Source organism: Mesoplodon mirus, assembly GCF_964341445.2.
Source record: "Mesoplodon mirus genome assembly, chromosome: 14".
Taxonomy (NCBI): domain Eukaryota; kingdom Metazoa; phylum Chordata; class Mammalia; order Artiodactyla; family Ziphiidae; genus Mesoplodon; species Mesoplodon mirus.
Genome location: NC_138990.1, coordinates 70262787 through 70287128, shown reverse-complemented (window position 1 = coordinate 70287128; position 24342 = coordinate 70262787). Strand labels below are relative to the sequence as shown.

At 41.0% G+C, this 24342-nt stretch overlaps 1 protein-coding gene across 5 annotated transcripts in view; it reads right to left on the bottom strand.

The window, feature by feature from the left end:
* Positions 1–24342, bottom strand: part of EML6 (EMAP like 6) — a 377195-nt gene that overhangs the window by 67214 nt on the left and 285639 nt on the right. For all 5 annotated transcript variants that reach the window (XM_082641845.1, XM_082641844.1, XM_082641847.1 and 2 more), the window contains 7 exons: positions 17750–17850; positions 16270–16472; positions 13631–13742; positions 13232–13359; positions 8946–9087; positions 5432–5584; positions 5131–5262 (listed from right to left, as the gene is read on the bottom strand). In XM_082641845.1, coding sequence (XP_082497971.1) covers positions 5131–5262; positions 5432–5584; positions 8946–9087; positions 13232–13359; positions 13631–13742; positions 16270–16472; positions 17750–17850 — 971 coding nt within the window. The remainder of the gene's footprint in view (positions 1–5130; positions 5263–5431; positions 5585–8945; positions 9088–13231; positions 13360–13630; positions 13743–16269; positions 16473–17749; positions 17851–24342) is intronic.

The window sequence follows — 24342 nt, the reverse complement described above, 5'->3', positions numbered from 1 at the left end:
CTGAATCAGTGGGTGCCTTGCTGGGAGGAGATGTAGCCTTTGGGACTGGGGGTGGCATTTGGGGGCAACAGAAAGTGGGTCTTGTGCAAATGAATTAGGGAAAGCCAGCCTGTGCAGAGAGAGGGGCCACAAGCAGGCACCAGACCCAGGAGAGCAGTGGCCACTGAGACAGGATGCCTCAGAGCAGGAGAGGAGGGGAGGGGAACTCCCTGGCTGGGTTCTAGGCATTTTCTGATTCATTCCTAAAGTCAGTTTCTTGGGAGATGTTGCTTCCTGCTCTTGGATTCTATGAAATATCCCTATCTTTCAAATAAAGTCATTCTTTATTCTTATTTTTAAATTTAAGCTGGCTTGAGTGGGTTTCTGAAATCAAGGATATGAAGAAATTTTTTAAAAATCAATTATTCTTGTGTTAGGAAGGTAGAACTATGGGTGTGTTTTCCCCCCAAATTTTCTTTACTACTGTTATTAAACTGTATTTTTTTTTTTGAAGCACAGAGGATCTATTTAGGTCACCATTCCTTTTTTTCCACTGCCTGCTGCTCTGTAATATATAACCACGGAAATATTCTGAGGGCAGGAGCAGAAGCAAAGAGCAAAAAGGATAATTTGTCCCTGAATAACAGTAACCCTATTCTTTTAGAATCCTCACATTTTTATTAACTAGAAATGTCCATTCACACAGAATAAGAGAATTGAAAGAGATAGCTGTCCCCATCACTAAGCAGGTCCAGTAAATCACACATATTGCAGGTGCCTAGAGCTTTATAATCCAGAGTGATTCATACATGTCACCCCAGTTGCTATATAATTTACAAGTTAGAACAATTCCAAAATTGGTACTAAATATACCAAACACATCAGGCCATTTGCAGTGAAAATGGGAATGAGGTGTCCTATCATGGCTCAAACTGTTAGTTGGTAAAAGATCTTACAGTCCTGATATTTCTGGAAATGAACTAACAGCAGCTAGAAAATACCCTTCCATGTTTTCTCTCTTTCCATATATATTTTTTCTTTCTCAGGCATTCTGTGCAGGAGCTTTTATTCAGGGGTAGCTGCTGTTCCTGCAAAAGCCCAATGAGCTTTTCAGTTTCCCTGGGACCTGAGGTTGCCATGGACACGGAAGGCTGCGGAGGCTGGCGGCTGTGCCATTCCCCACCCCTGACGAGCCAGCTGGCTGCGGCAAATGTGTTCACTATTTTTGACAAGATCAAAGGAATGAAACAGATCCCTGCATCTAAGTTCTGCTCTCTACCCTCTGTAGGCCCTCGAGGCCCTGCTGTGAAAAGCTAGGCTGATCTTGAGGCAGCCTGGCACATGCTGGAGGGTAGGCATTTTAGGAATTGGGATATCAGGAGCGGAAGAATATCAATATGACACACGTCTCATGGCAACAAAATTGGAGTTAAACCAGGGAAGATTCACGGGTACACTTGCTCTTATTCTCCAGATGGCATAACTCCTCCCTAAAAATCAAAAATATTCTGTTCTCCTCTCAGGCCACAGAAACCATTTGGTCTGATTCTCTTAACTGACTGAAGGGGCCACTTCGGATGAGAGGCAAAGTGGCTTTTTAAAGACCCTGGCCTCCTTATTCTGTCTTTCCCATCACCCTATGTGCTAGTTGGACCACAGACTCTGGCTTTGGGCAGAATTATGGAAATAGTGAGGTTTGCCTCTCTCCCTGCAAAGTGATGGCTCCACACTGAGGACCTCAATACCGACCTCCGCCCAGGCCCCTCTATGGTGGCAGCCCACTGATCCCCGCCAAGGGTTTATTCTTCCCATCCGGGGTTTATTCCTCTTTATATCCCTACATCTGACAGAGGGCCTACAACACATTTGAAGAATAAAAAAAAAATAACCTTCCCCAAATGTAAATACAACTGCAATGTCCCATCTCATCGCCATTTAGGATAGCTACTATCAAAAACAAAACAAAACAGAAAATAACAAATGTTGGTGAGGATGCAGAGAACTTGAAACCCTTGTGCACTGTTGGTGGGAATGTAAAATGGTGCAGCTGCTGTGGAAGACAGTATGGTGGTTCCTCAAAAAATTAAAAGTGGAATTATCATTTTTTCCAGAAATTTCACTTCTGGGCAAATACTCAAAAGAACTGTACACCCTGTTCAAAGCAGCATTATTCACAAGAGCCAAAAGTTGTAGGCAACCCAAGTAACCACTGATGGATGAATGGATAAACAAAATGTGGTATACACACACAGTGGAATACTATTCAGCCTTAAAAAGGAAAGTAATTCTGACACATGTTACAACATGGATGAACCTTCAGGACATTATGCTAAATGAAATAAGCCAGTTACAAAAAGACAGATACTGTATGATTCCACTTATATAAAGCACCTAGAATAGTCAAATTCATAGAGACATGAAGTGGAATGGTGCTTGTCAGGGACTGGGGGATGGAGAAGGGGGAATTACTATTTAATGGGTATAGGGTTTCAATTTTATAAGATGAAAAGAGTTCTAGAGATGGATGGGGATGGTGGTTGCACAATAATGTGGATGTATTTAATGCCACTGAACTCTATACTCAAAATGGTGAAGACAGTAAATTTTATGCTAGGTGTACTTTACCACAGTTAAAAATAATTTTAAAGAAATCTTCCCAATCAAAACATATTCTTCCTATGCCCCAATTTCTCTTGGTCCTTCACTCCATAAAATGTAAATAATAATTGGTTTTAACCCCCTAATGGTCATCATAGTGGTGGGATTCACATATTGTGTCAGGTGTTTTGTGTGTGTGTGTGTGTGTGTGTGTTGGGTTCTAAATAAAACTCACCACACTCTATTCTACATATGCATAAAGATGACCCTCACTGTTCTAAAGCTTTCTCACAAAGGGGCATATCTAGGGATGTTAGCCAGAGAACAAATAGGGTGAAATCCTTGCTTTTTTTTTGAAATCCTTGCTTTTTAAAAAAACGATAAAGCATAGAATATCAAAGAAGGTGGGTGAGAGGCAGCTGCTTCCATTCACCCCCTGGACCTCGCTGGTTCCTAGATGTCTCCCGGGCCAGTGTCCTGTTTGATCATACATGCCAGCCTAAGCCCTCGGCACTGGATCTGGATGGTCCTGACGTGAAAGTGAGAGGAATTATCTGATCTCCCTTTGCCCTTCTTGGGACTTGCACCTCTCACAATAAATGACATGCATGCCTTCTTCCCATCTATTGCACGGTGTGAAACACCTGCGGGTTGTAACACTTAAGTCCAAATTCTGGTGCAGCAAGTACAGCTACAAGTAAATCCCTGCCTGGCAGAAGGATCAGTCTACGGCCACTACTTCAAGAAATACGTGAAATAAAATATTCTGGCATCTCTGAAATAACCTCTCTTTGGTCAAGGCCCTCATCATCTCTTTCTCCTGGTTTATTTTAGCTGCTTTCTAACTCCAGGCTTACTCACCCTCCCCAGGATGGCAGGGAATGCCTCACTCTAATCCCTCAGAGGTACCTAATGCCTACAGGATAAAGTTTGGGGTTAAATTTCCTGGCGTGAGGTAACAGCTCCTTTATTTCCCATCTTGGCCTCTCTGCTTTCCCTGCCCTTCCCGCCCGCAGCCGCTCAGCATTACTGCTTCTTAATCCCCCGTTCTTCTTCCCACCTCCACGTAGTGGCACACCCTGATCCTTCAGAGCCTGGGACGCTCGTTTCAGATGTCGCCATCTGGTGAACTTCTACTCAGCTTTCAAGATCCATCTCAAAGGTCACTCCTTCTATGAAGGCTCCATGGATTCCCCTCTTTCCTCAGAGACACCACTTACTACCACAATAGACTAAAACTTCTCTGAAAGCTGAGACCCTGCCTGTTCCAAAGCAATCTGCCCCGGACTCCAACATCAGCCAAGTCCCCGGGATGGGTTTTAAAAGTGACCCACCCCAGAGCATGGATGCTGCACCCTGGGTACTTAATGCTGGCTTGGCCCACTCTGAGCCCCTGCTCACCACTTCCCCTGTGACCCACCATTTCTTACTCCCTGTTTTACCCAGTCTGTGCTCTTATATTGTTCAGGTACAAGCATGTCTCCCGCACTAAGTTATAAACTTTGCAGTAGGAACCACGTCTCACTCCCTTCTGGATCCTCCACATTTTCTGGCTTAAGACTGCACATGGCAAGAGCTAGATTTGTTACATAAATAAACAGACAAATCCCCATGGCATCTGTGGGCATGACTTGGAGGAGGTAGGGCGTAGGTTGGGAGTTTTGAGAGAAACCAGAGAAACTCTAGGTGAGCTGAATGTAGCTTCCTACCTCCAATGGAGGATGAAAATTACTTGAAACCTCTTGGGCAGTTCTCTGGGAGATGGAGAATTGGTAGGAAAAGGGAATGCAGTAAGGAGGAGATACAAGGCAAGGACACAGCATGCCATACTCAGAGATGAAGTGGTGGCTTGCTATGGTAATAGAAGGCAGCATATATCTTCAGCAGTCTTAAAACTCAATAGCTTGAGTTAATAATAATTATAGGGACTTCCCTGGTGGCACAGTGGTTAAGAATCCGCCTGCCAATGCAGGAGACACGGGTTTGAGCCCCAGTCCGGGAGGATCCCACGTGCCACGGAGCAACTAAGCCCGTGTGCCACAACTACTGAGCCTGCGCTCTAGAGCCCGCGAGCCACAACTACTGAGCCCACATGCTACAACTATGGAAGCCTGTGCACCTAGAGCCCGTGCTCTGCAACAAAGAGAAGCCACCACAATGAGAAGCCGGCACACCGCAATGAAGAGTAGCTCCCACTCGCTGCAACTAGAGAAAGCCCACGCGCAGCAATGAAGACCCAACACAGCCAAAAATAAATAAAATAATTAAAATAATAATAATTATAGTAGTGGTAGTAATAATAGTAGTAGTAGTGGTAGTAATAATAATAATAATAATAATAATAATAATAATAATAATAATAATAATATGGAAAAATACTCAAAATGTTAACAGCAGCTGCCTCTGGGTTCTAAAATTACAACCAGTTCTGTTGTGAGTTTCCCCCTCTGTTTTTCTTTAAAACTCAACTGCCATTTGCTCTGGAAACAGTATATGAATGGACATGATTTTTAAAAACTGAAATTATATTTTAAAAGCCACAACATACTTTACCTCTAGAATCCCAGTCAATGTGTGTAATGTAACTAGAAGCACCTTTACAGATGCCAACCCTTTTGCTTGTAAGGACGTTGTAAATATCCACAAAGTTATCATGGGACGCCACAGCAAGGTATTTTCCTGTATCTATAAAGAAAAAATGAGTGGTTAACACCAAAACCTTTTATGTGGGAATTTATTTCCAGGAACTTAGCATTTTTAAATGGGTTAAAGGTCAAGGAAATATTTATAAAAGGTCCACTCTTGTAACTTTTTGTCCCAACACGTTTTAAAAAGTTTTTGCCGTCATCTTCACCTTTTGAAAATTTAATGTCAGAAATCATTTCTTTTCTGTGATGGAAGGAGACCATGTCTTCAACAGTATCGGCATTTACAACCAGGAAACTCCCATCATTCAAGCCAACTGCTAAGGCTTTCCCATCAGGGGAGAAAGCACAGCATCTTCCACCTACAAAAGAATCCACAAAGAGCACTGTTATGATCCGAGACTTTGCTACCAAACAAAGCAAATGCAGAGATGGGGAAATGTGCATATGCTCATGGACATGTGACTGTGTCTTTAAATTAACACTCCTGGTGAGAAGAACTAAAACTTCATAATTTAGAACATCTCTTCCCTCCAAACCCAAGGACAATGATCATAATATTAAAAATAAGTTTTCAATTTTTTTGAGGTTTATTCATTCATTTCTTCGTATCTGAATACCTGGAGTTTTCAAAAGACAAGTAGAGTGAAGGGGGAAAAGGAATAAATAATTAATATAACCAGTATTTCTGCTCCCAAGACGTGATATTTAAGAATGGGAGTTCTGTAATAAAATTTCTGGAAACTAATTTTTTTCCTATCATGCTTTACACACAGAACTTACTTTAGAGCACCTTGTTGTTCTACTTTTAGTCACTCTAATTCTCTGATCCGTGATTATAATCCATAATTCTAGAGGTGGAAGATTTTGTTCCTGTCTCTTCTGTCATGAGAAGAATGGAATATAGACATTCTCTCCAAGGGTGTCTGCAAAACTGGGCTGAGGGTGCTACACGATCAATGCTTTCTACTGCTTTGTAGGGTCACAGGGAGACATTTCCAAATGAAGAGCATGGACTCGGTGGGGGATATATTTAATAAGAATCCTATTTAAGGATAGGCCCCTCCCTGGCCCTGTTCTTCTTATTGTCAAGACTTTGGTGAGCACAGCCCTAGGATGGGACAGTCATGCTGCCTTGTGCTAAGGCATTCCAAACTGAGCTTCCACACCCACCCCTCAGCCACTGTTCAGAGCAGGCTGAAAAGCCACGTTCACACCAATAACTTTATTTTTTTTAATTTTATTTTTAATTTTTTTTTTTTTTTTTGCGGTACACAGGCCTCTCACTGCTGTGGTCTCTCCCGTTGCGGAGCACAGGCTCTGGACGCGCAGGCTCAGCGGCCATGGCTCACGGGCCCAGCCGCTCCGTGGCATGTGGGATCTTCCCGGACCGGGGCACGAACCCGTGTCCCCTGCATCGGCAGGCGGATTCTCAACCACTGTGCCACCAGGGAAGCCCCACACCAATAACTTTAAATTGGCTCATCTGAAGTATAATATACCTTCCTTCCTTTCTTCATCCATTCACTTTGCAGTTATTTACCTACTATGAATCAGGCACGGTGCTAGTGCTGAAAGAACAGAAAGACCAGCCCTTGAGGAGGGACAGCACGATTAGGTTAAGAATAAAAATTTATTGTATGAATGATGACACCTGACAGCAAAAGGGAGAGCTATTAATAATTACACCAGGACACCAGCTGTAAACTGGGTTGAATGGCCATCCTAACTCAGATGTGTTAGTTGTTCTTTTGAACTAATTTTTAACCTAGTGAATAAAGTCCATTGGCTGATATTCAAGTCAGTCACAGCGAGGACTTGGTCTGTTATTTCCCCAGTATAAATTAGTGGCCAAATGAGTCAGTCCTGTAGTGGGTAAGAGCATGGGCTTTGGAGTCAGACTTGGGTTTGAATCCTGGCTCCACTACCTACTGAGACCCAGAAGTCCAGTGTGAAGAGAGGCAATATGGTGGAGGGAGGCACCATCATGCAGGGGCCACAGGTGTGCTCTCTGAAGCCACGTTGCCTGAGTATGAACTCAGTTCCATCACTTACTAGCTGTGCAACTCTGGGCAAATGACTTAAGTTCTCTGTGCCTCAGCTTCCTAATTTGTAAGTGGAAGTTAAAAAGGCCTTACTCCTTGGGTTTCCATGAAGACCAAAGGCAAAGTGCTAGCACGGTTACTGGCTCAGCAATATTAGCCAGTCATTATTGTCACTACTGTCTTGACACCTTTTTTTCATTTTATCCCCCTAGAATACTCTCCCCATGTCTATTTATAAAAGTACCTAGCGGGCTTCCCTGGTGGCGCAGTGGTTGAGAGTCCGCCTGCCGATGCAGGGGATGTGGGCTCGTGCCCCGGTCCGGGAAGATCCCACATGCCGCAGAGCAGCTGGGCCCGTGAGCCATGGCCGCTGAGCCTGCACGTCCGGAGCCTGTGCTCCGCAACGGGAGAGGCCACAGCAGTGAGGCCCGCGTACCGCAAAAAAAAAAAAAGTACCTAGCACAAATACTCTGGGGCCAGGCCCCAATCTCACCCTTTCCTTTCTTAACTTTCACAAGTCCTTTGAGCCTCAGCTCTTAGGTTTCCTCCCTGATGGAGTTGTCTCTGGCTGTGGGCCTTACCCTGAGCCTCCACGATACCTTGCTTGTGCCAGAGATCTTTTGTTTGTCTGTCCTCACCCACTCTCCGCCCTGCTCTGTGCCAGGAGCTGGCCTTCCTGGACTCGATCAGTGGGCCCCTCACCCCCTGGCTTCTGATTCATTTGGTCAAGGGGCAGCAGGAGACTGGAGGGAGGGTAACAGGGAAGGAAGGATAAAGCACAGGGAGGCTGGGGCATGTGCTCCCTTGGCTGCCTCCCTGTGGGGTCACTGCATGCTGGCTGAACCTCCGGGCTGACGATCACAGCCCCTGCCAGGCTGTCGTCTCACACAGCTCTCACTGTCAAGGTTCCAGCAGCTGCCCCTCCTCTTGTCCCTTCAGGCCCAGGGCTGGCAATGGTACCCGGCTGTTACTAGCTGCATCGTGCTGCACCAGCCCTGGTCATTTCCTATACCCTGCCCACCCCTTTATAAATAGTCCCGTTCTGAGACGCTTCTCAAGTTACCCAATTTGAATGGACCAGCCGTTGCTGGGAATCTGTTCAAATCTTGTCCGTCTCTGACACTAGAGACGGGACTGTTCATCCTGGGATCCCCAGTGCCTGATATACAGAAGCTGCTCAATAAATGTTTGCTGAATTTGCACTTCTTGGTATACCTCTTAGCTCTAGTGCATACGGGTGTTCAATACATATTTATTCGTTTCTTGGTATTAACTATTATTTTTAAACTGACTTTCATTTTTCAGTAATAAAATCAGTTCTGGAGACTCTTAGGCATAAAAATAAGCAGCATTCTTTACAAGCTGATGAGTTTCAACTGGTGCCCACAGTTCTAGATGAGAAGAGGAAGGACATATTGCCCCCAGGTGGTAAATGTCTGTGCAGTGCAAGGAAATAAAGAATAGAGCCGGGCACTGATAGATCAGGCCAGCCTTCTGGAACGATTCTCCAGGTGATTAAGCTATATGTGTAGCAACAAACACTAAACCCCCATCACCCAGCATATCTGGGGGCATGTAATAGGTGCGCTCGGTAAATATTAGCTGGATGAACAGACGAATGAATCCAATACTTTTGGGTGTAAATACTTTTACAGATGTGTACGGGGACATCACGTACCTTTTTTGAGTTTCCGTACTGCCAGCATACGGTGCTGGGAGGACAGTTCCCAGATCCGCAGTGTTTTATCGTCGCTCACTGTTGCGCAGACAGGCAGGCGAGGGTGAGCCGCCAGCCCCCATACTTCTCCTTCCATGTGCCCCTGTAGGGGAGGAAACGGGGCAACAAAAACCAGTTCATGCTTCTCGGCTAGCCCTTCCCGCGAGTATCCCAAACAGGTTCAAATATGAACAAACACAGTTTGAGTTTCCTGGAGCCAAAATGATTGTACTGGATAAATTTTTTGCTTGAACTTGAATCTAAAGCTGGGCCTGCGTGATGCTAAAGCATCCATTTGGAAAGCAAAGTAGGGACTCACATTGCTCCTAGGTTTTGTTTATATGATGCCGAACATCTTTCCATTTAGAAACATCCGAGTAAATAAGGAACTGCTCTCATTTTATCCTGTTGTTTGACATTGAATAAACACAGTATATATGTATCTTTTCATAAAACAGCTTGGTCACAATGACACAAACCACTTTCTTCCATAAAACCATATTCTAAAAAATGGAGGTACCACTTATCTCTGTCAGAGGAATTGGACAGGAATATTCTTGTTAATTAATTCTATTTCAGTTCTTTGAATGCACAGATTTGGCAGAGCAGATTAGAGAGAACTAAATTTTCATTTCAAGCATCCTGGGTATAGCTCAGGGTCAGCATTTATTCACAAATTGTTCTATCTATGGAGCACAGAAAACCGAAAGGGGCTTGATAGGCATTGGACCAATTCCACATGCCGACGTCTTGCCACAAACACACTTAACTGGCTTAGAATAATAACTGAGATGAAGCAGTGTTTAACGAATGAACAATTAGGGAGAAAATGAATCTGATTTTTCTAACTTGTCACTCAGTAAAGCAGTGTAACGAACAGATTAGATACGGAACAATAAAACAGACCAGATTGTTTACTGAATTTCTGCTTTTAGGGGCTAATTATAAAAAGGCTTTGCTTAGTAAAGCAAAAAGGAAGACCACACACAGTCATCTGAAAGGTGTTTGTAGTTGGAACGCTTTGGGGAACAGGTGGCTCTCCGAAGAGAAACTGGAAGATTCCGGTTTAACTAGGAAGCTGTTTGAGCAAAACAGTAATTTGGCAGAAGATACAAAGTTCCCAATACAGCTGACATTCAAATATCTGAGAAGGGCACAGATATTGGTTTTGAATTTATTAGATTTGGAGCACCCAACATCCCCAGTTTTCTAGTTTCCTTCCCTTTAGAAGCCTCCCACCCCCGAGGCCACCATCAGAGGATGGGTCAGGTGTGAGCCCTCCCTTGTTCTCCACCAGACTGGATCTGCTTGGGGCTCTTTTACAGACTGAGTCCTTTTGCACACAGAGGACAGCGTTGTGGGGCTCTGAGACCCTTTCAAACCACTGCATCATATATTGATTTTAAATGGTATTTCTTTAATCTAATATGATTATGTACTTTAATTCCTGGATCCTATAGGAACGGACAGTGAGTGAAGCAGGCTGGAAGTCTCGAGTGGCACAAGGAAATGAGCTTGGGACTTTACTTTCCTCCTGACCACCCTAAAGCTAATAATAACCAGCTGCATAATTGACAGTTGATTATATTCAAAGTGTATACAATGGGGATTTTCAGAACTCACCTCCTGTCTCTTCTCTCCTCCCCCCAACCTATTCTCTTAAAAAAAAAAAAAGCAATCTATTCCAAGTAACGTTGAATTGCCGTGCTACAGAAACTAGAAAAATGGTTCTGAAATCTCCCCACAGCAGGATAGTTGATGGTCTTAACCATGCTGCCTCTACTATTCCTTAACTTTCTCTCGGTGTCCACCTCTCAGGAAAGGACTGTCAGCCCCTAGAGTAAGCCCTATTCCACCACACAGAGCACAGGGCTGGTCTTGGCAGGACCCCAACAAACACTGATTGAACTGAACTACTGAGTTCTACCTAGGAGGAGATGGCAAATGATTGATAGACTGGAAGAGGAAAGAGAGATGCTGAGATAAAGGAAAAGAATGGCACACGTGTAAGGAGAGAAGATGGTCCTCCCAGCTCCACCGCCTGCCTGCCCAGTGCTTAGGGGGTCATGCCTTCTGCACTGTTTTCATGCAGTCTCCATGCTGAGGCGTGTGGAGAACAGTCTGGTGGAGTGACAAAGAAAAGGCTCTGGTACCCGACAAAGCTTGGTGTGAATCCCAGCCCTGCAGTTCTTAGCATGTGGCTGTGGGCAGTTTACTGGGTTTTGAGCCCCTCTTCTATAAAACAATTAAAACTAAGCAAAGCTGTCATGGAGATGAGAGAGGAATTTTGTACAACAGTATTGCCTGACACATAGTAGGTGCTCAATAAATGGCACCTGTGGTTATTTGCATTATTAGAACAACAGAAACAAATATAGTAAAGAATAGAGTTGTAGAGAATGAAAAAGTGAAAAGCCTTTATTGTCAAGTTTAAAACATATTTAAACAAAATTAGCTCAGCTATTATTTACTTTTTAAAATGTGAAAATGTAGAGTTTAAATTTTACGGTGCTATTTAAATCATATTGTAGTATAAATCTTACAACATACTTAGCAATATAGCATGTGGCAAACAATTTAAAGTCTCAAAAATTTGAGGATTAAAAAGAAAGAAACACTGAACTTTCAATAAAATTAAATAAAAAGTCATGGTCAAGGAAAACGAAGGCAAGTGCAGCTGCAGAATAAAGAAATCTCCCCTCAAGGACGCATCTCAGCACAGTTCCCAATCTGGGCTGCCTGTAGCAATCAGCTACAGAGCTTCTGAGGTTTGCTTCTAACACAGAACTTTTTTTAAAACACAGATTCTTATTCAGGATACCCAGGGTGGGGTCTGAGCACATGCACTCTAATCCGTGATGTGTGTGCAGATCTGCTCTCACGTGTAGCAAATCAGAGGGCCCCTTTCAGTGGGATTTTGGAGGCTAGTCTTAATACAGCAAGGCTGCAGACATGCATCAGGTCAGGGAAGAAGGCCTAGCTCCTCAGACCCACAGAAGTCCTAAAGCTTAGATAACCAGTGCATATTCTTTCCACTCTACCTTCTGAATCCACACCCTCATCCCTGCCCGTGCCTCTTCCACCTGTAACTATGGCCTATCCATCACCAAACTGGACAGGACTACCTCCTCACCTCCACAGACTCCCACCCCCTCAGGTGACATGTGATCACTTCTACGATCTTAAAGGATTCTGTTGTTTATTTTAATCTGATTTTACCTGAATAACATTTTGAGGGGAGAGGAAGTGTGAAGAGTATGTTATATGTTTATGTGAATCAAGGCTGAGACTAGAATGATGCACAAAATCTAAGGAGACACATATATTTGGTGTATGCAGAGCAAATAATTTTTATTAGTTTGACAGATTTTGACAGGTCAAGAGGAAATATACCCAAGAAGCCCCACCCACACCTGGACCTGATTTAGACAATGAGATTATGGACTTTGAACAGATACTATGATGGGTTAAGGCTCTTGGGGACCTTGGGAGGGGGGATGTATTTTGCATGGGGTAGGGACATGATAATTGGTGGCCAAAGGGCAGACTGTACTGGAGAGGTGACCCTCATGATGCTCCTGGTTTTCACACTCTTGTGTAACCACCTTTGAGTGTGGTATAGCCTGTGGCTTGTTACCAACCAATAAGATATGGCAAAGGGGATGGATGTTCATGATTACACGTATGTGATGATATGATTATGTTATTTGAAGTTACTTAAAGGCACAATAGTACCCATTTTTCCTCTTTCCCTTGCTCTCTTTGAGGAAGCAAGCAGCCATGTTGGGGAACCCCATGTGACAAGGAACTATAGGCAGCCTCTGAGAGCTGAGGGTGGCCTCTGGCCAATAGCCAGCAAGAAACGGAATCCCTCAGTCCTGCATCCCCAATGAACTGAACTCTGCCAACAACTCGAGTGACCTTGGAGCAGATCCTTCCACAGTTAAGCCTCAGATGAGACCACAGCCCTGGCCCTTATTGCAGCCTTACAAAACCTTAAACAGAGGACCCAGTTAAACTGTGTTCAGATTCCTGACCTGCAGAAACCATAAGATAAGGAATGTTTTTGTTTTAAGCTGCTAAGTTTGTGACAATTTGTTATACAGCAATAGATGATTAATATAGCATTTGCCTGACTCTGAAAGTGAGTGTCTCCTTAAATTTTGCACCCTAAGTGCCCCCCGTTGCCTCACCCTGGTTCCAGCTCTGGTGTGAACTGTGGTTTAGGATGTGTGCAAACACAGTACCTGAATGAGCAGTGTCATTGGGCCATTCTTGTCAATTTCCAGGATCTCTCCATTTTTCGTTCCCACCAGGATATGTCCATGTCCCAAAGTGATGGCACGAATTGAAGGGTTATCTTCTAAAAGCAAGCCTGAGGAGGAAAAATTGCATTTAATACTGCAAATGTTCTATTTAATATAATAAAAAATAAAATGATTGTAATGATTATATAAATTCTGTTTTTATAGTTCCAAAGTACTAGGTAGTAGGCAATTATCCTTGATATTTCTACCAGGAGCCAAGGGCTCTGAATGTGGAAGAAAAAAAGACAGTTGATTTGGTAATGGTTTTCCAAGAACTTAGTACTATTTTTTCCATGTCTATGAACAGAAAGATTTCTACTGCATACTCGGGAGTGGCACCTTTTGAGCTGGTTGACAATGCTGCTCTTTTAATGGCATAAGTCTTCAAGCATCTTTCAAACATATCATCCCAGAGTTCCACGATTCCATCCTTTCCACCTGTTACAAAACCCTGTGAAGGCACACATTAGAAGAATTATATACACATCAAAATGACAAGGTACCCACCCAGCCTCAAAAGGATTTCCCCTTGGGTAAAGAAGCTTTGTTTGTGTTTTCTTCCTAAGTATAGGAGACTGAAAAATCTGAATGATAACATAATATTAATATAATATTTTCTGGAAGCTTCTCTCCCCTATTTCTCTAGCAGGATTAAACACTTTCTCATTGTGTGTCCATTTCACTTTCTTCAGACCATTGGTTGGAATTTGGCACCCTGAATCATGGACGGTCATTTCTGTGCCCAGTCCCCTGACTGGAATGCGGATTCTTACAGAAAAGGACCAACCTCAAAGCCTGGCAGAGTTTCTGGTATCTCATATACTCCTGCTGAATGAATTGGAATTAACATCACAATTAAAAATGACTGTTAAATATTTTAAAATATTTACTTCCAGGAAAAACATCATTATTTATTATTAAGAGTAATTTAGGTATTTCATATAACAAAACTATCCTGCTATTTTGTTCAATACACAACAATTTCCACAATAATTAAAATCCAGATTAATTTTTACAAAACCTGGAAAGTAAAAGTTTAACATATTGGGTATTTTTTGCTAGATGATGATTTTTACTCTTGTTCTAAGCTTATGATTTCTTGGCTTTATTAGTTTTCCTTTTTGGCAACTTACGTATACAAACTGTTCTTTAAAAAGTTTTTTTTTTTTTTTAAAGAAAAATACTGAGTAATTCATTCTGTTTTCTCAGAAACTTCTAATGTACTTCATTTCAATGAAGTTCACAAGGAAATAATATTTTGGAAGTTTGTTACATTAAATATCCTTATTATAGATTGTGAACCTGGGGACATTCACTCTCCAAATTAAATTTAAATGCAGTATAGTATAATGTGATATCCCTGCCATTTCCCATGATTTTTCAGCTTAAGTTATCAAGCAATAAAAGAGTTTAAACAAGTTATATCACATCAACTTCTGAGTCTACAAAAAACTTTGCATTCTGCTTTAATCTTTTCTAAAACTTGAAGTTTAATCAAAAACAAATTTGCTAGTGAAAAACATCTTAACCACTAAAACAACCATTGTAGTTGCACATCTAACAAGAACCTACTTCCATAGCGGGATCAGCATATTTACCTGGGAACAGGTAAATGCAAAATGAGGCTTGGTTTAATAAGGTGTATTAGGTGGCTTAGACTGTTTGGAGGTCAGAGAGCACACATAAACTGGTACCATCAGCAAACTAGCAGTGAACAAAAAATTGATATTTTCTGGCAAATTGATTGAGGAAAGTGTTTTAAGGGCACTGAAGGTAAGTGTGATCTATTTATTTATTTATTTTTTTGCCGTGCCTCAAGGCATGCAGGATCTTAGTTCCCCAACCAGAGATTGAACCCGTGCCCCCTGCAGTGGAAGCAGGGAGTCCTAACCACTGGACTACTGGGGAATTCCCAAGTGTGATCTTTATTTAAAACAACACTGCAAGGCCGGGGACAGATCAGGACAAAGATGAGCTTGAGTAGAAATACAGCTGGTGTGATGGTTAATTTTATGTGTCAACTGACTGGCCACAGGGTGCCCAGGTTAAATATGATTCCTGTGTGTGTCTGTGAGGGTGTTTCTCGATAAGATCAGTATTTGAATTGCTAGATTCAGTAAACTGCCTTCCCCAGTGTAGATGGACATCATCAAATTCATTGAGAGCTTGAATAGAACAAAAGGTAGAGGAAGGACAAAATCACCCTCCTTTTTCCTGTCTCACTGATTGAACTGGGACATCTTATCTTTTCTCACCCTCAGACTGGGATTTACACCATTGGCTCCCCTGGTTCTCAGGCCTTTGGGCTTGAACTGAATTACACCATCAGTTTTTCTGGGTCTCCAGCTTGCAGATGGCTTAAGTGGGACTTCTCAGCCTCCGTTAACTCCATGAGACAACTCCTTATAATAAATCTCCTTTTTGTATATGTATATGTACATGTATGTGTATATCTCTGTCTATATCTACATCCTACTGGTTCGGTTTCTCTGGAGGACCCTGACTAACACAGCCAGTGAAAAGACTTGACTCTGACACGCTTGTTAAAACTGAGCCTGTCTACACAGGAACAAGCTGGTTATCAACATAACTTCAGGTCATACTGATGGGAGGGACAATAATCCAAACACCAGGCACTTCCAGGTCTCTGCTCATTGTGCCACCGAGGTGGAAGACTGTGTTGAATATTTCTCAGGACTCTCTTGCTACTGCGTGTCTGCATTTATCCCAACACTTCTTAAGGAGTTCTTAGAAGTGACAGCCAGGAAGAAAAAGTGCGAAAAGAGAAGAGAGAAGTTGCCATAAAGAAATAATTATAAACAAAAGAGAAATTTAAAGACCATTTGTGGTCTCTCCATTCATGACAACTACTTCCTAATTCAGAGGGTACTGTTTTTACACACAGGCATCCTCTTGGTGTGGACCTTCCTAAGCCTAACTTAAACTTTTAGAAAGCTAATGAGGAAAATAGACTATACCTTATCCAATGCATACATAGCAAACACGGGCCCGTCATGAGCTTTCACTGTCTTTAGTAGGAGAATATCCTTCCAAATAAAAATATCTCCAGTAGCTGCTCCTGAGAACACCAGATCTTCCATTCGCCCATAAGAAACGCACATCATTGTTTCTAACTTTCCAACACTTCCAAAAATTCCTCTTTTAGAAGTGAAGCCCCCACCTGGAGTAGACCAAGAGTATTTATTACTTTTTAAAAAAGTGACACCTTCTATGGACATTTAGAATGACTATCTTCAGTGAAAAACCCAGTGTGTCTACATTATGTGTCTACATAAAGATGTATTAAAATGGCAGAAAACATCATAACAAAAACATTATAAAAGGTTTTCTCCTTCACGCATTAATTCAGTGCTTGTTGAATCCCTACTTTGTGGCGGGCACAGTGGTTGACACTGGGGTATAAAGGTGAAAAGGAAGAGTTCCTGCCTTCAGGAACTTAAGGTCTGGTTGAGGAGAGAACGCAATATACATCTCTAACCAAGCTTCAGCGCAAGTTCTGTGCCAGCCAGAGGAAGGGGTGACTGAGTGCCCTGGGGAGCCAGGGAAGTCTTCCTGAATGCTGACCTAAGCAAGTGAAAACAGCAGTGGCTGTAATGTAAAATGTAAACATGTTTTATGTATGTTTTGCCTCGATTTTTATCACAGTGACTTTGGGGTGAGAAAAATGAATCACTGTGTAGGAGAAGTACATCAGATTTGTTCCTTAAATGTTCACATTTCCCTCTACTTTCTTATTAGCACTGAGAAACCCAGACTCATTCCAGACAACTGTAGGCAGGCTGGCTCTCCAGACATGGTGGGTGCCATGACCCTTTCTTCAAAAGCAGAAGGCATTGGAACAGTAGCTTATTTATGTTTTGCCCAGTAAAAGATTGGGCTTGGTACCAAAGTTGATACTAAGAATTCAGAAACAGTCCCAATGAAAGGTCTGACCTATTAGTGAGAAAAACAAGATATCCTTCCATGTTTTGCCCTGCTTATTTACTCATCCTTATTATCAGCATTATAAACCACAAGTATTTATTTTGACCACTTACTGTGTGTACTGTGTGTCATATTTAATTCATGTGCTAAATGCAGTTATAAATAAAAGAACCGTCAAAATATTGAAAATTGTATTCATCCAACTAAAGTGATTATTTCCTGCTCAGTAGTCCAACATAATCACTGCTTTCAGAACGGATGACTGAATATAAAAATAATTATTTTCACAGCAGAACATTTCCCAAAGCTTTCTAGATATTGATGAATATGCATGGCATCATATAGAGTGTTCTAAGCTTCACAGCTCAAACATTATTTGGGAGCAAACGTCTTTTAGGCATACTTTAATTTTAGATTGCAGAGATAGGCTAGGTAGTGGTGTTGGTTGTTGTTCTTTTTCCCAGCTGGAGTAAAACTTTCAACCACATAAAGGATAAACTCTAACAATAGTACCTGCTTGTTGCCAGAATTTGATGTGCTTGATCCCAACCGTAACCAGTCTGTCAACATGGTGTGGGTTACACTTTACCACAAATATCTTATCTTTATGTCCTCTGTAAGAACAAATAGGGGAAAAATTCCAGTTTTGATGACAGCACTGCTAGAGAGTTTTATTAAAAGCATGCATTTAGTCTAACTTTCATTAAGCACATCTAATAGGACAAGTAAATTAGAAGCCGATTTAAAATACACACGGGGCCTACACTAAAATAATGAGTTTTGGCTTTTCTTCGCATGTTTGAGCCCTTTCTTCTTACCCTACCATTGCTACCAAAATCTACTTAATTATGCTTTAAACAAATTAATGAAATATTTTAAATGGATCAGAATGTCTCCATAAGATAAAATTAATGCCACAACTATAGAATTGTAATTCTTGGGATACAGAGGTCTTGTATAAGAGGAGGGAGAAGATACTGTAAAAGTATTAATGAGAAGCTTCAAATGTAATATTCTTGCTGGGGAAGGCATAACTTTGGGTTAAACAGAGTTTCAGCTAGAAATGTATTCACAAGAAGCCGAAGCCCCTGGCTCACATCCATGGAGAGAGAAAGGCTGTTGTCTCTCGATTTAAGGCACTCAAGGATGCTGTGCATTCAGAAATGTAAGTTTATAACCCAGAGGCAGAAGGACAAATATAAAAGTGAGGACTGACTGTAGGCTGGAGCTGTACACCAGCATTCCACGGTGCCAGGGCAATTTCTGGTTTAGAGTATAAAGTAATCACATTAGAATCTAAGGATTTACTGGTCTTAATGGACTATTTGATGGTCTTCTCTCATATATAGGACCTAACTTTCATTATGTAAAAGAAAAGCAATTAACATAAAGAACATGACTGACTAGTCTCCCTTATGAATACAGATACAAAAATCTTAAATAAAATACTAGCAAAGAGAATCCAACAACATATTTAAAAAACAGTACATTATGACCAAATGCAGGGTGGTTAATTATTAAGGAATCAAATAATACATCATATTAATACATGAGAAAATTATGTTATTTTCACAGATGCCAAAAAGGCATTTCGCAAAAAAAATCTAACAGTCACTTATGATTTAAAAAGTACTCAACTAACACTCAATAAAGTAGGAATTAATGGATCTTTTAGAGTTATCTCTTAGACTTTTATATTTCCCTGCAGTTCTTGACTCTCAATGAGAAACCCAGATTCATTCAAGACCAATTATACACGGACTGGCTCTTCAGACGTTGTGTGCCATTATCCTTCTTTTTTAAAATAGAATGTGCTGGAACAGTACCTTATTCATGGTGTGTTTGTGTGTGTGTCTGTGAACTCGAAAGTCAGATTCTTACTTAATGTTATTCCCAATAAAGTCAGGAACAAGACTATCACCACTACCATTTAACATTGTACCGAACATATTACCTAATGCAATTAGACAAGGTCTAAAAAAACTAAAGGCACAGGAGCTGGAATGCAAGAGGTAAACTATTTCTTTTTGCAAATGATAATAATTATATGTCTAAAAAATTCAAAAGAAAATAACATAAAAATAACTACAAATAAGATAATTTAGGAAAGTTGTAGTATATAAAATTAAATACAGAATCAATAACCTTAATATATACAATATCCAGCTGAAAAATATACTAGAAGAAAGGACTCTATTTATAAACAACAATAAAAATATCAAGGCATAGGGCTTCCCTGGTGGCGCAGTGGTTGAGAATCTGCCTGCTAATGCAGGGGACACAGGTTCGAGCCCTGGTCTGGGAGGATCCCACATGCCACGGAGCAACTAGGCCTGTGAGCCACAACTACTGAGCCTGCGCGTCTGGAGCCTGTGCTCCGCAACAAGAGAGGCCGCGATAGTGAGAGGCCCGCGCACCGCAATGAAGAGTGGCCCCCACTTGCCACAACTAGAGAAAGCCCTTGCACAGAAATGAAGACCCAACACAGCAAAAATAAATTAATTAAAAAAAATCAAGGCATAAATTTAACAAGAACTGTGCACTATATGCAAATGAGTACAACAACCAAAAAACACCCCATATTTGTAAGATAGAAAAGTAGACTTAAAAAAATGGAAACACATTCCATGTTCTTGGGTTTGAAAACTCAATCATAAAGATGTTAATTCTCCTAGCTTTGCTTATAAATTCAACTTGATTCCAATAAAAAAGAGCATTTAGTGTCTGTTCTTTAATCTGGAGTTAGACACCTTGATTTTAAAGTTCTTATGGAAGAATAAAACAGCAGTAATGGCCAGGAAAAGTCTGAAAAAGAAAAGCAAAGTGGGAAGAGTAGCTCTCCTAGATATTAAAACAATTTATAAAGCCTTCATGATTAAAACAGTGTGGTATTGGTACACAAAGTGACTGACAAACCAATGGCAAAATAGAAAATCTAGAAAGAGACCCAATATTTAAATGTAGTAGGTAATAAAGACAGGTCTCAAATCAATGGGGGAAAAATTAATACTAAAAATAAATGGTGTATGTTACCAAATGCTGGCAAGGATGTGCAGCAACAGGAATTCTCATTCATTGCTGGTGGGAATGCAAGATAGTACAGCTACTTTGGAAGCCATTATGGCAGTTTCTAACAAAACCAAACATGTTCTTACCATAAGATCCAGCAATGATGTTCCTTGGTATTTATCCAAAGGAGCTGAAAACTTACGTCCACACAAAAACCTGCACATAGATGCTTACAGCAGCTTTAATCATAATTGCCAAAACTTGGAAGCAACAAGCAACCAAGATGTTCTTCAGTAGGTGAATGGATTAAAAAAACTGGTACATCCAGACAACGGAGTATTATTCAGTGCTAAAAAGAAATGAGCTATCAAGCCATGAAGAGACATGGAGGAACTTTAAATGGATATTACTAAGTGAAGGAAGACAATCTGGAAAGGCTACATGCTGTATAATTCCAACTAAATGACATTCTGGAAAAGGCAGAACTATGGAGACAGTAAAAAGATTAGTGGTTTCCAGGACAGAGGGGAGGGAGGGACAAACAGCCAGAACACAAAGGGTTTTTAGGGCAGTGAATAGTGAAACCATTCTGCACGATACTATAATGGTGGATACATGTCATTATACACTTGTCAAAACGCATAGAATGTGCAACACCAAGAGTGAACCCTAATGTAAACTGTGGACTTTGGGTGATAATGATGTGTCAATGTAGCTTCATCTATTATAACAAATATACCACCCTGGTGCCAGGTGGGGATTTGAAGGTGGCTGGGAGAGTGGGTATACAGGAACTCTGTATTTTCTGCTCAATTCTGCTGTGAACTTAAACCTGTTCTAAAAAATAGTCTATAAAGGGAAAAGGAAAATGGTGTTTGGAACACCTTGATAGCCATATGGAGAAAGGATAAAATTGAATCTGTTCCTCATAAGAGATACTGGGATAGATTCCAAATGGTTTAGAGATCTAAATGTAAAGATGAAGCCATAGCAGATTAGAAGAAGTCACAGGTGATTTCCTTTTAACCAGAGGACAGGGAACACTTTCCTTAATCGGTCTCAAAATCTTGCAGTGGTAAAGATTGATAAATTTGACCACATAAAAATAAAAGCCTTTGCATGATGAAAAACATCATATCAAACTCAAAAGACAAATGACAAACTAGGGGAAATATCTGCAAGTTATAGACAACAAATATTATTAGCCTCTAATATTTAAAGGACTACTTCCTGTGTGAATTGTATTTCAGAGAAACCAAGTGGGTCATGAGAGAAAACTCTTATTTATAGAAGAATTCTAGCTAATATGAAGAATAAATAATAGAATTAGAAAATTATCATTTTCAATCCCTAATTAAATAATCAATTCAGCCCACAGTTGTAAATGGATGCTACAACCATTAGATAATACATTGATGGGAAGCCTTCAATGGAAGGATGAGGCTGATAGTACCAGAACCCACAATGGAGCTGAGTATTACTAAGAGTAGGAGAACCAGACATTTGGGGCAGTGGCACACCATGGGGTGGACTGGAATTCCTGAGGAAGAGGAATTCCATCCCTGACATTGTTTAGAATTGCTGGCTCAGAAGAGTAATAAAAAGCAGATTGGCTTTTAGTTGGTTTTCTTATTCTTTAAAAAATTCCTACAGATAATAGAAGCCCTATTGCTTGCACCTGTCAAGTACTACTCCCACTGCCCCCACCATCTGGTATGCCACTGATTATGTTTCTTCTGATAGAGTGAAACATGAAGTCCATATCAGGTACTCTTGACTAGAAAATTAAACTTAGGAGAAAATATCTGCAAATCACATATCTGATAAGGGACTTATATTCAGAATAAATTTTTAGAAACCCTTATAACTCAATAATAAAAAGACAAATAACCCTGTTAAAAATGAGCAAAATACTGATATCTAAATAGACATTTCTACAAAGAAGTTATAAACATGGCCAGTAAACACATGAAAAGATGCTCAGTATCGTTAGCCACTGGGGAAATGAAAATCAAAACCTTAATAAGATATCACTTCATATCTACTAGGATGGCTATAATGAAGTGACAGACAATAATAGGTGTTGGCAAGTATGTGGAGAAATTGGAATGTTCATTCCTTGCTGGTGGGAATGAAAAATAGTGCACCCGGGCTTCCCTGGTGGTGCAGTGGTTAAGAATCCGCCTGCCAATGCAGGGGACGTGGGTTCGAGCCCTGATCTGGGAAGATCCCACATGCCGTGGGGCAACTGGGCCCGTGAGCCACAACTACTGAGCCTGTGCTCTGCAACGAGAGGCTGCGACAGTGAGAGGCCCGCGCACTGTGATGAAGAGTGGCCCCCACTCGCTGCAACTAGAGAAAGCCCTCACACAGAAACGAAGACCCAACACAGCCAAAAAAAAAAAAAAAAAAAAAGTGCACCCACTTTGAAATGTATCTTGGCAGTGCCTCAAAATGTTAAATACTAAGTTACTATATGACCCAGCAATTCTACTCCTAGGTATATACCTAAGAGAAATTAAACATATGTTTACTTAAAACCTTGCTCACAAATGTTCATAGCAGCATTATTCATAATAGCCAAAAGGAGGAAACAACCCAACTATCCATCAACTGATGAACAGATAAATGAGCTGTGGTAGGATCCACACAATAAAAAGGAATGAAATACTGATCATTCTTATGACATAGATGAACCTTCAAATATTGGGTTAGCCAAAAAGTGCCTTCGGTTCTTAAGTAAAAATAAAAGACACATTCTTCATTTTCACCAAGAACTTTATTAAACAATGTATTCACCCTTTCGTTCCACTACCTTCTGCCATTTTTCAGGCAACGTCATAATTCCATCTTCCCCAAACTTTTTATCATTTTGAGCAAAGAACTGTTCCAGATGTCTTTTACAGTTTTCCAGGGATTTGAAATTTTTTCCATTAAGAGAATTTTGTAAAGATCTAAGTAAATGGAAATCCGAAGGTGCAATGTCTGGTGAATACGGCGGATGAATCAGAACTTCCCAGCCAAACTGTAACTGTTTTTGCCTGGTCATCAAAGAAACATGCGTTTTTCTGTTGACTAATTCTGGATGCTTTTCGTCGAGTGCTGCTTTCAGTTGGTCTAATTGGGAGCAGTACTTAATGGAATTAATTGTTTGCTTTTCCAGAAGGAGCTCATAGTAGAGGAACTCCCAATCCCACCATATACACAACATCACCTTCTTTGGATGAAGACTGGCCTTTGGTGTGGTTGTGGTGGTTCATTTCGCTTGCCCCATGATCTCTTCCATTCCACATTATTGTACAGTATCCACTTTTCATCACCTGTCACAATTTGTTTTAAAAAACAGAACGTGTTCATTACGTTTAGGTAGAGACTCGCATGTGGAAATATGGTCTAGAAGGCTTTTTTCGCTTAGCTTATGTGGAACCCAAACATCAAAGCGATTCACAAAACCAAGCTGGTGCAAATGATTTTCAACACTTGATTTGGATAATTTGAGTATGTCGGCTATTTTGGATATTTTGAGTATGTCAGCTATCTCCCGCGTGGTATAACGTTGATTGTTCTCAATTAATGTCTCGATTTGATCGCTACTGACTTCAACTGGTCTACCCAACCGTGGAGCAACGTCCAGTGAGAAATCTCCAGCATGAAACTTCGCAAACCACTTTTGACACATTTGATCAGTCACAGCACCTTCTTCATACACTGCACAAATCTTGTTTGGCATTTCGGTCCCGTTTTTACCTTTCTTGAAATAATAAAGCATAACGTGCCAAAAATGTTGTTTTCTTTCATCTTCAATATTAAAATGGCTACACAAAAATTCACCAATTTTGATAAGTCTTTTAAAATGCACGCTGATATGACAGCTGTCACATACAATCTAACAAAATTGCTTCGAATGAAGTTAAAGACAACTAAGTGCTACTAGAGCCATCTTATGGAAAAATCCGAACGAACATTTTTGCCCACCCAATATTATGCTACATGAAAGAAGCCAGTCACAAAGGACCTCATGTGATTCCATTTATACAAAATGTCCAGAATACAAAAGTCCAGAGAGACTGAAAGTAGATTAGTGCTAATGAGTATGG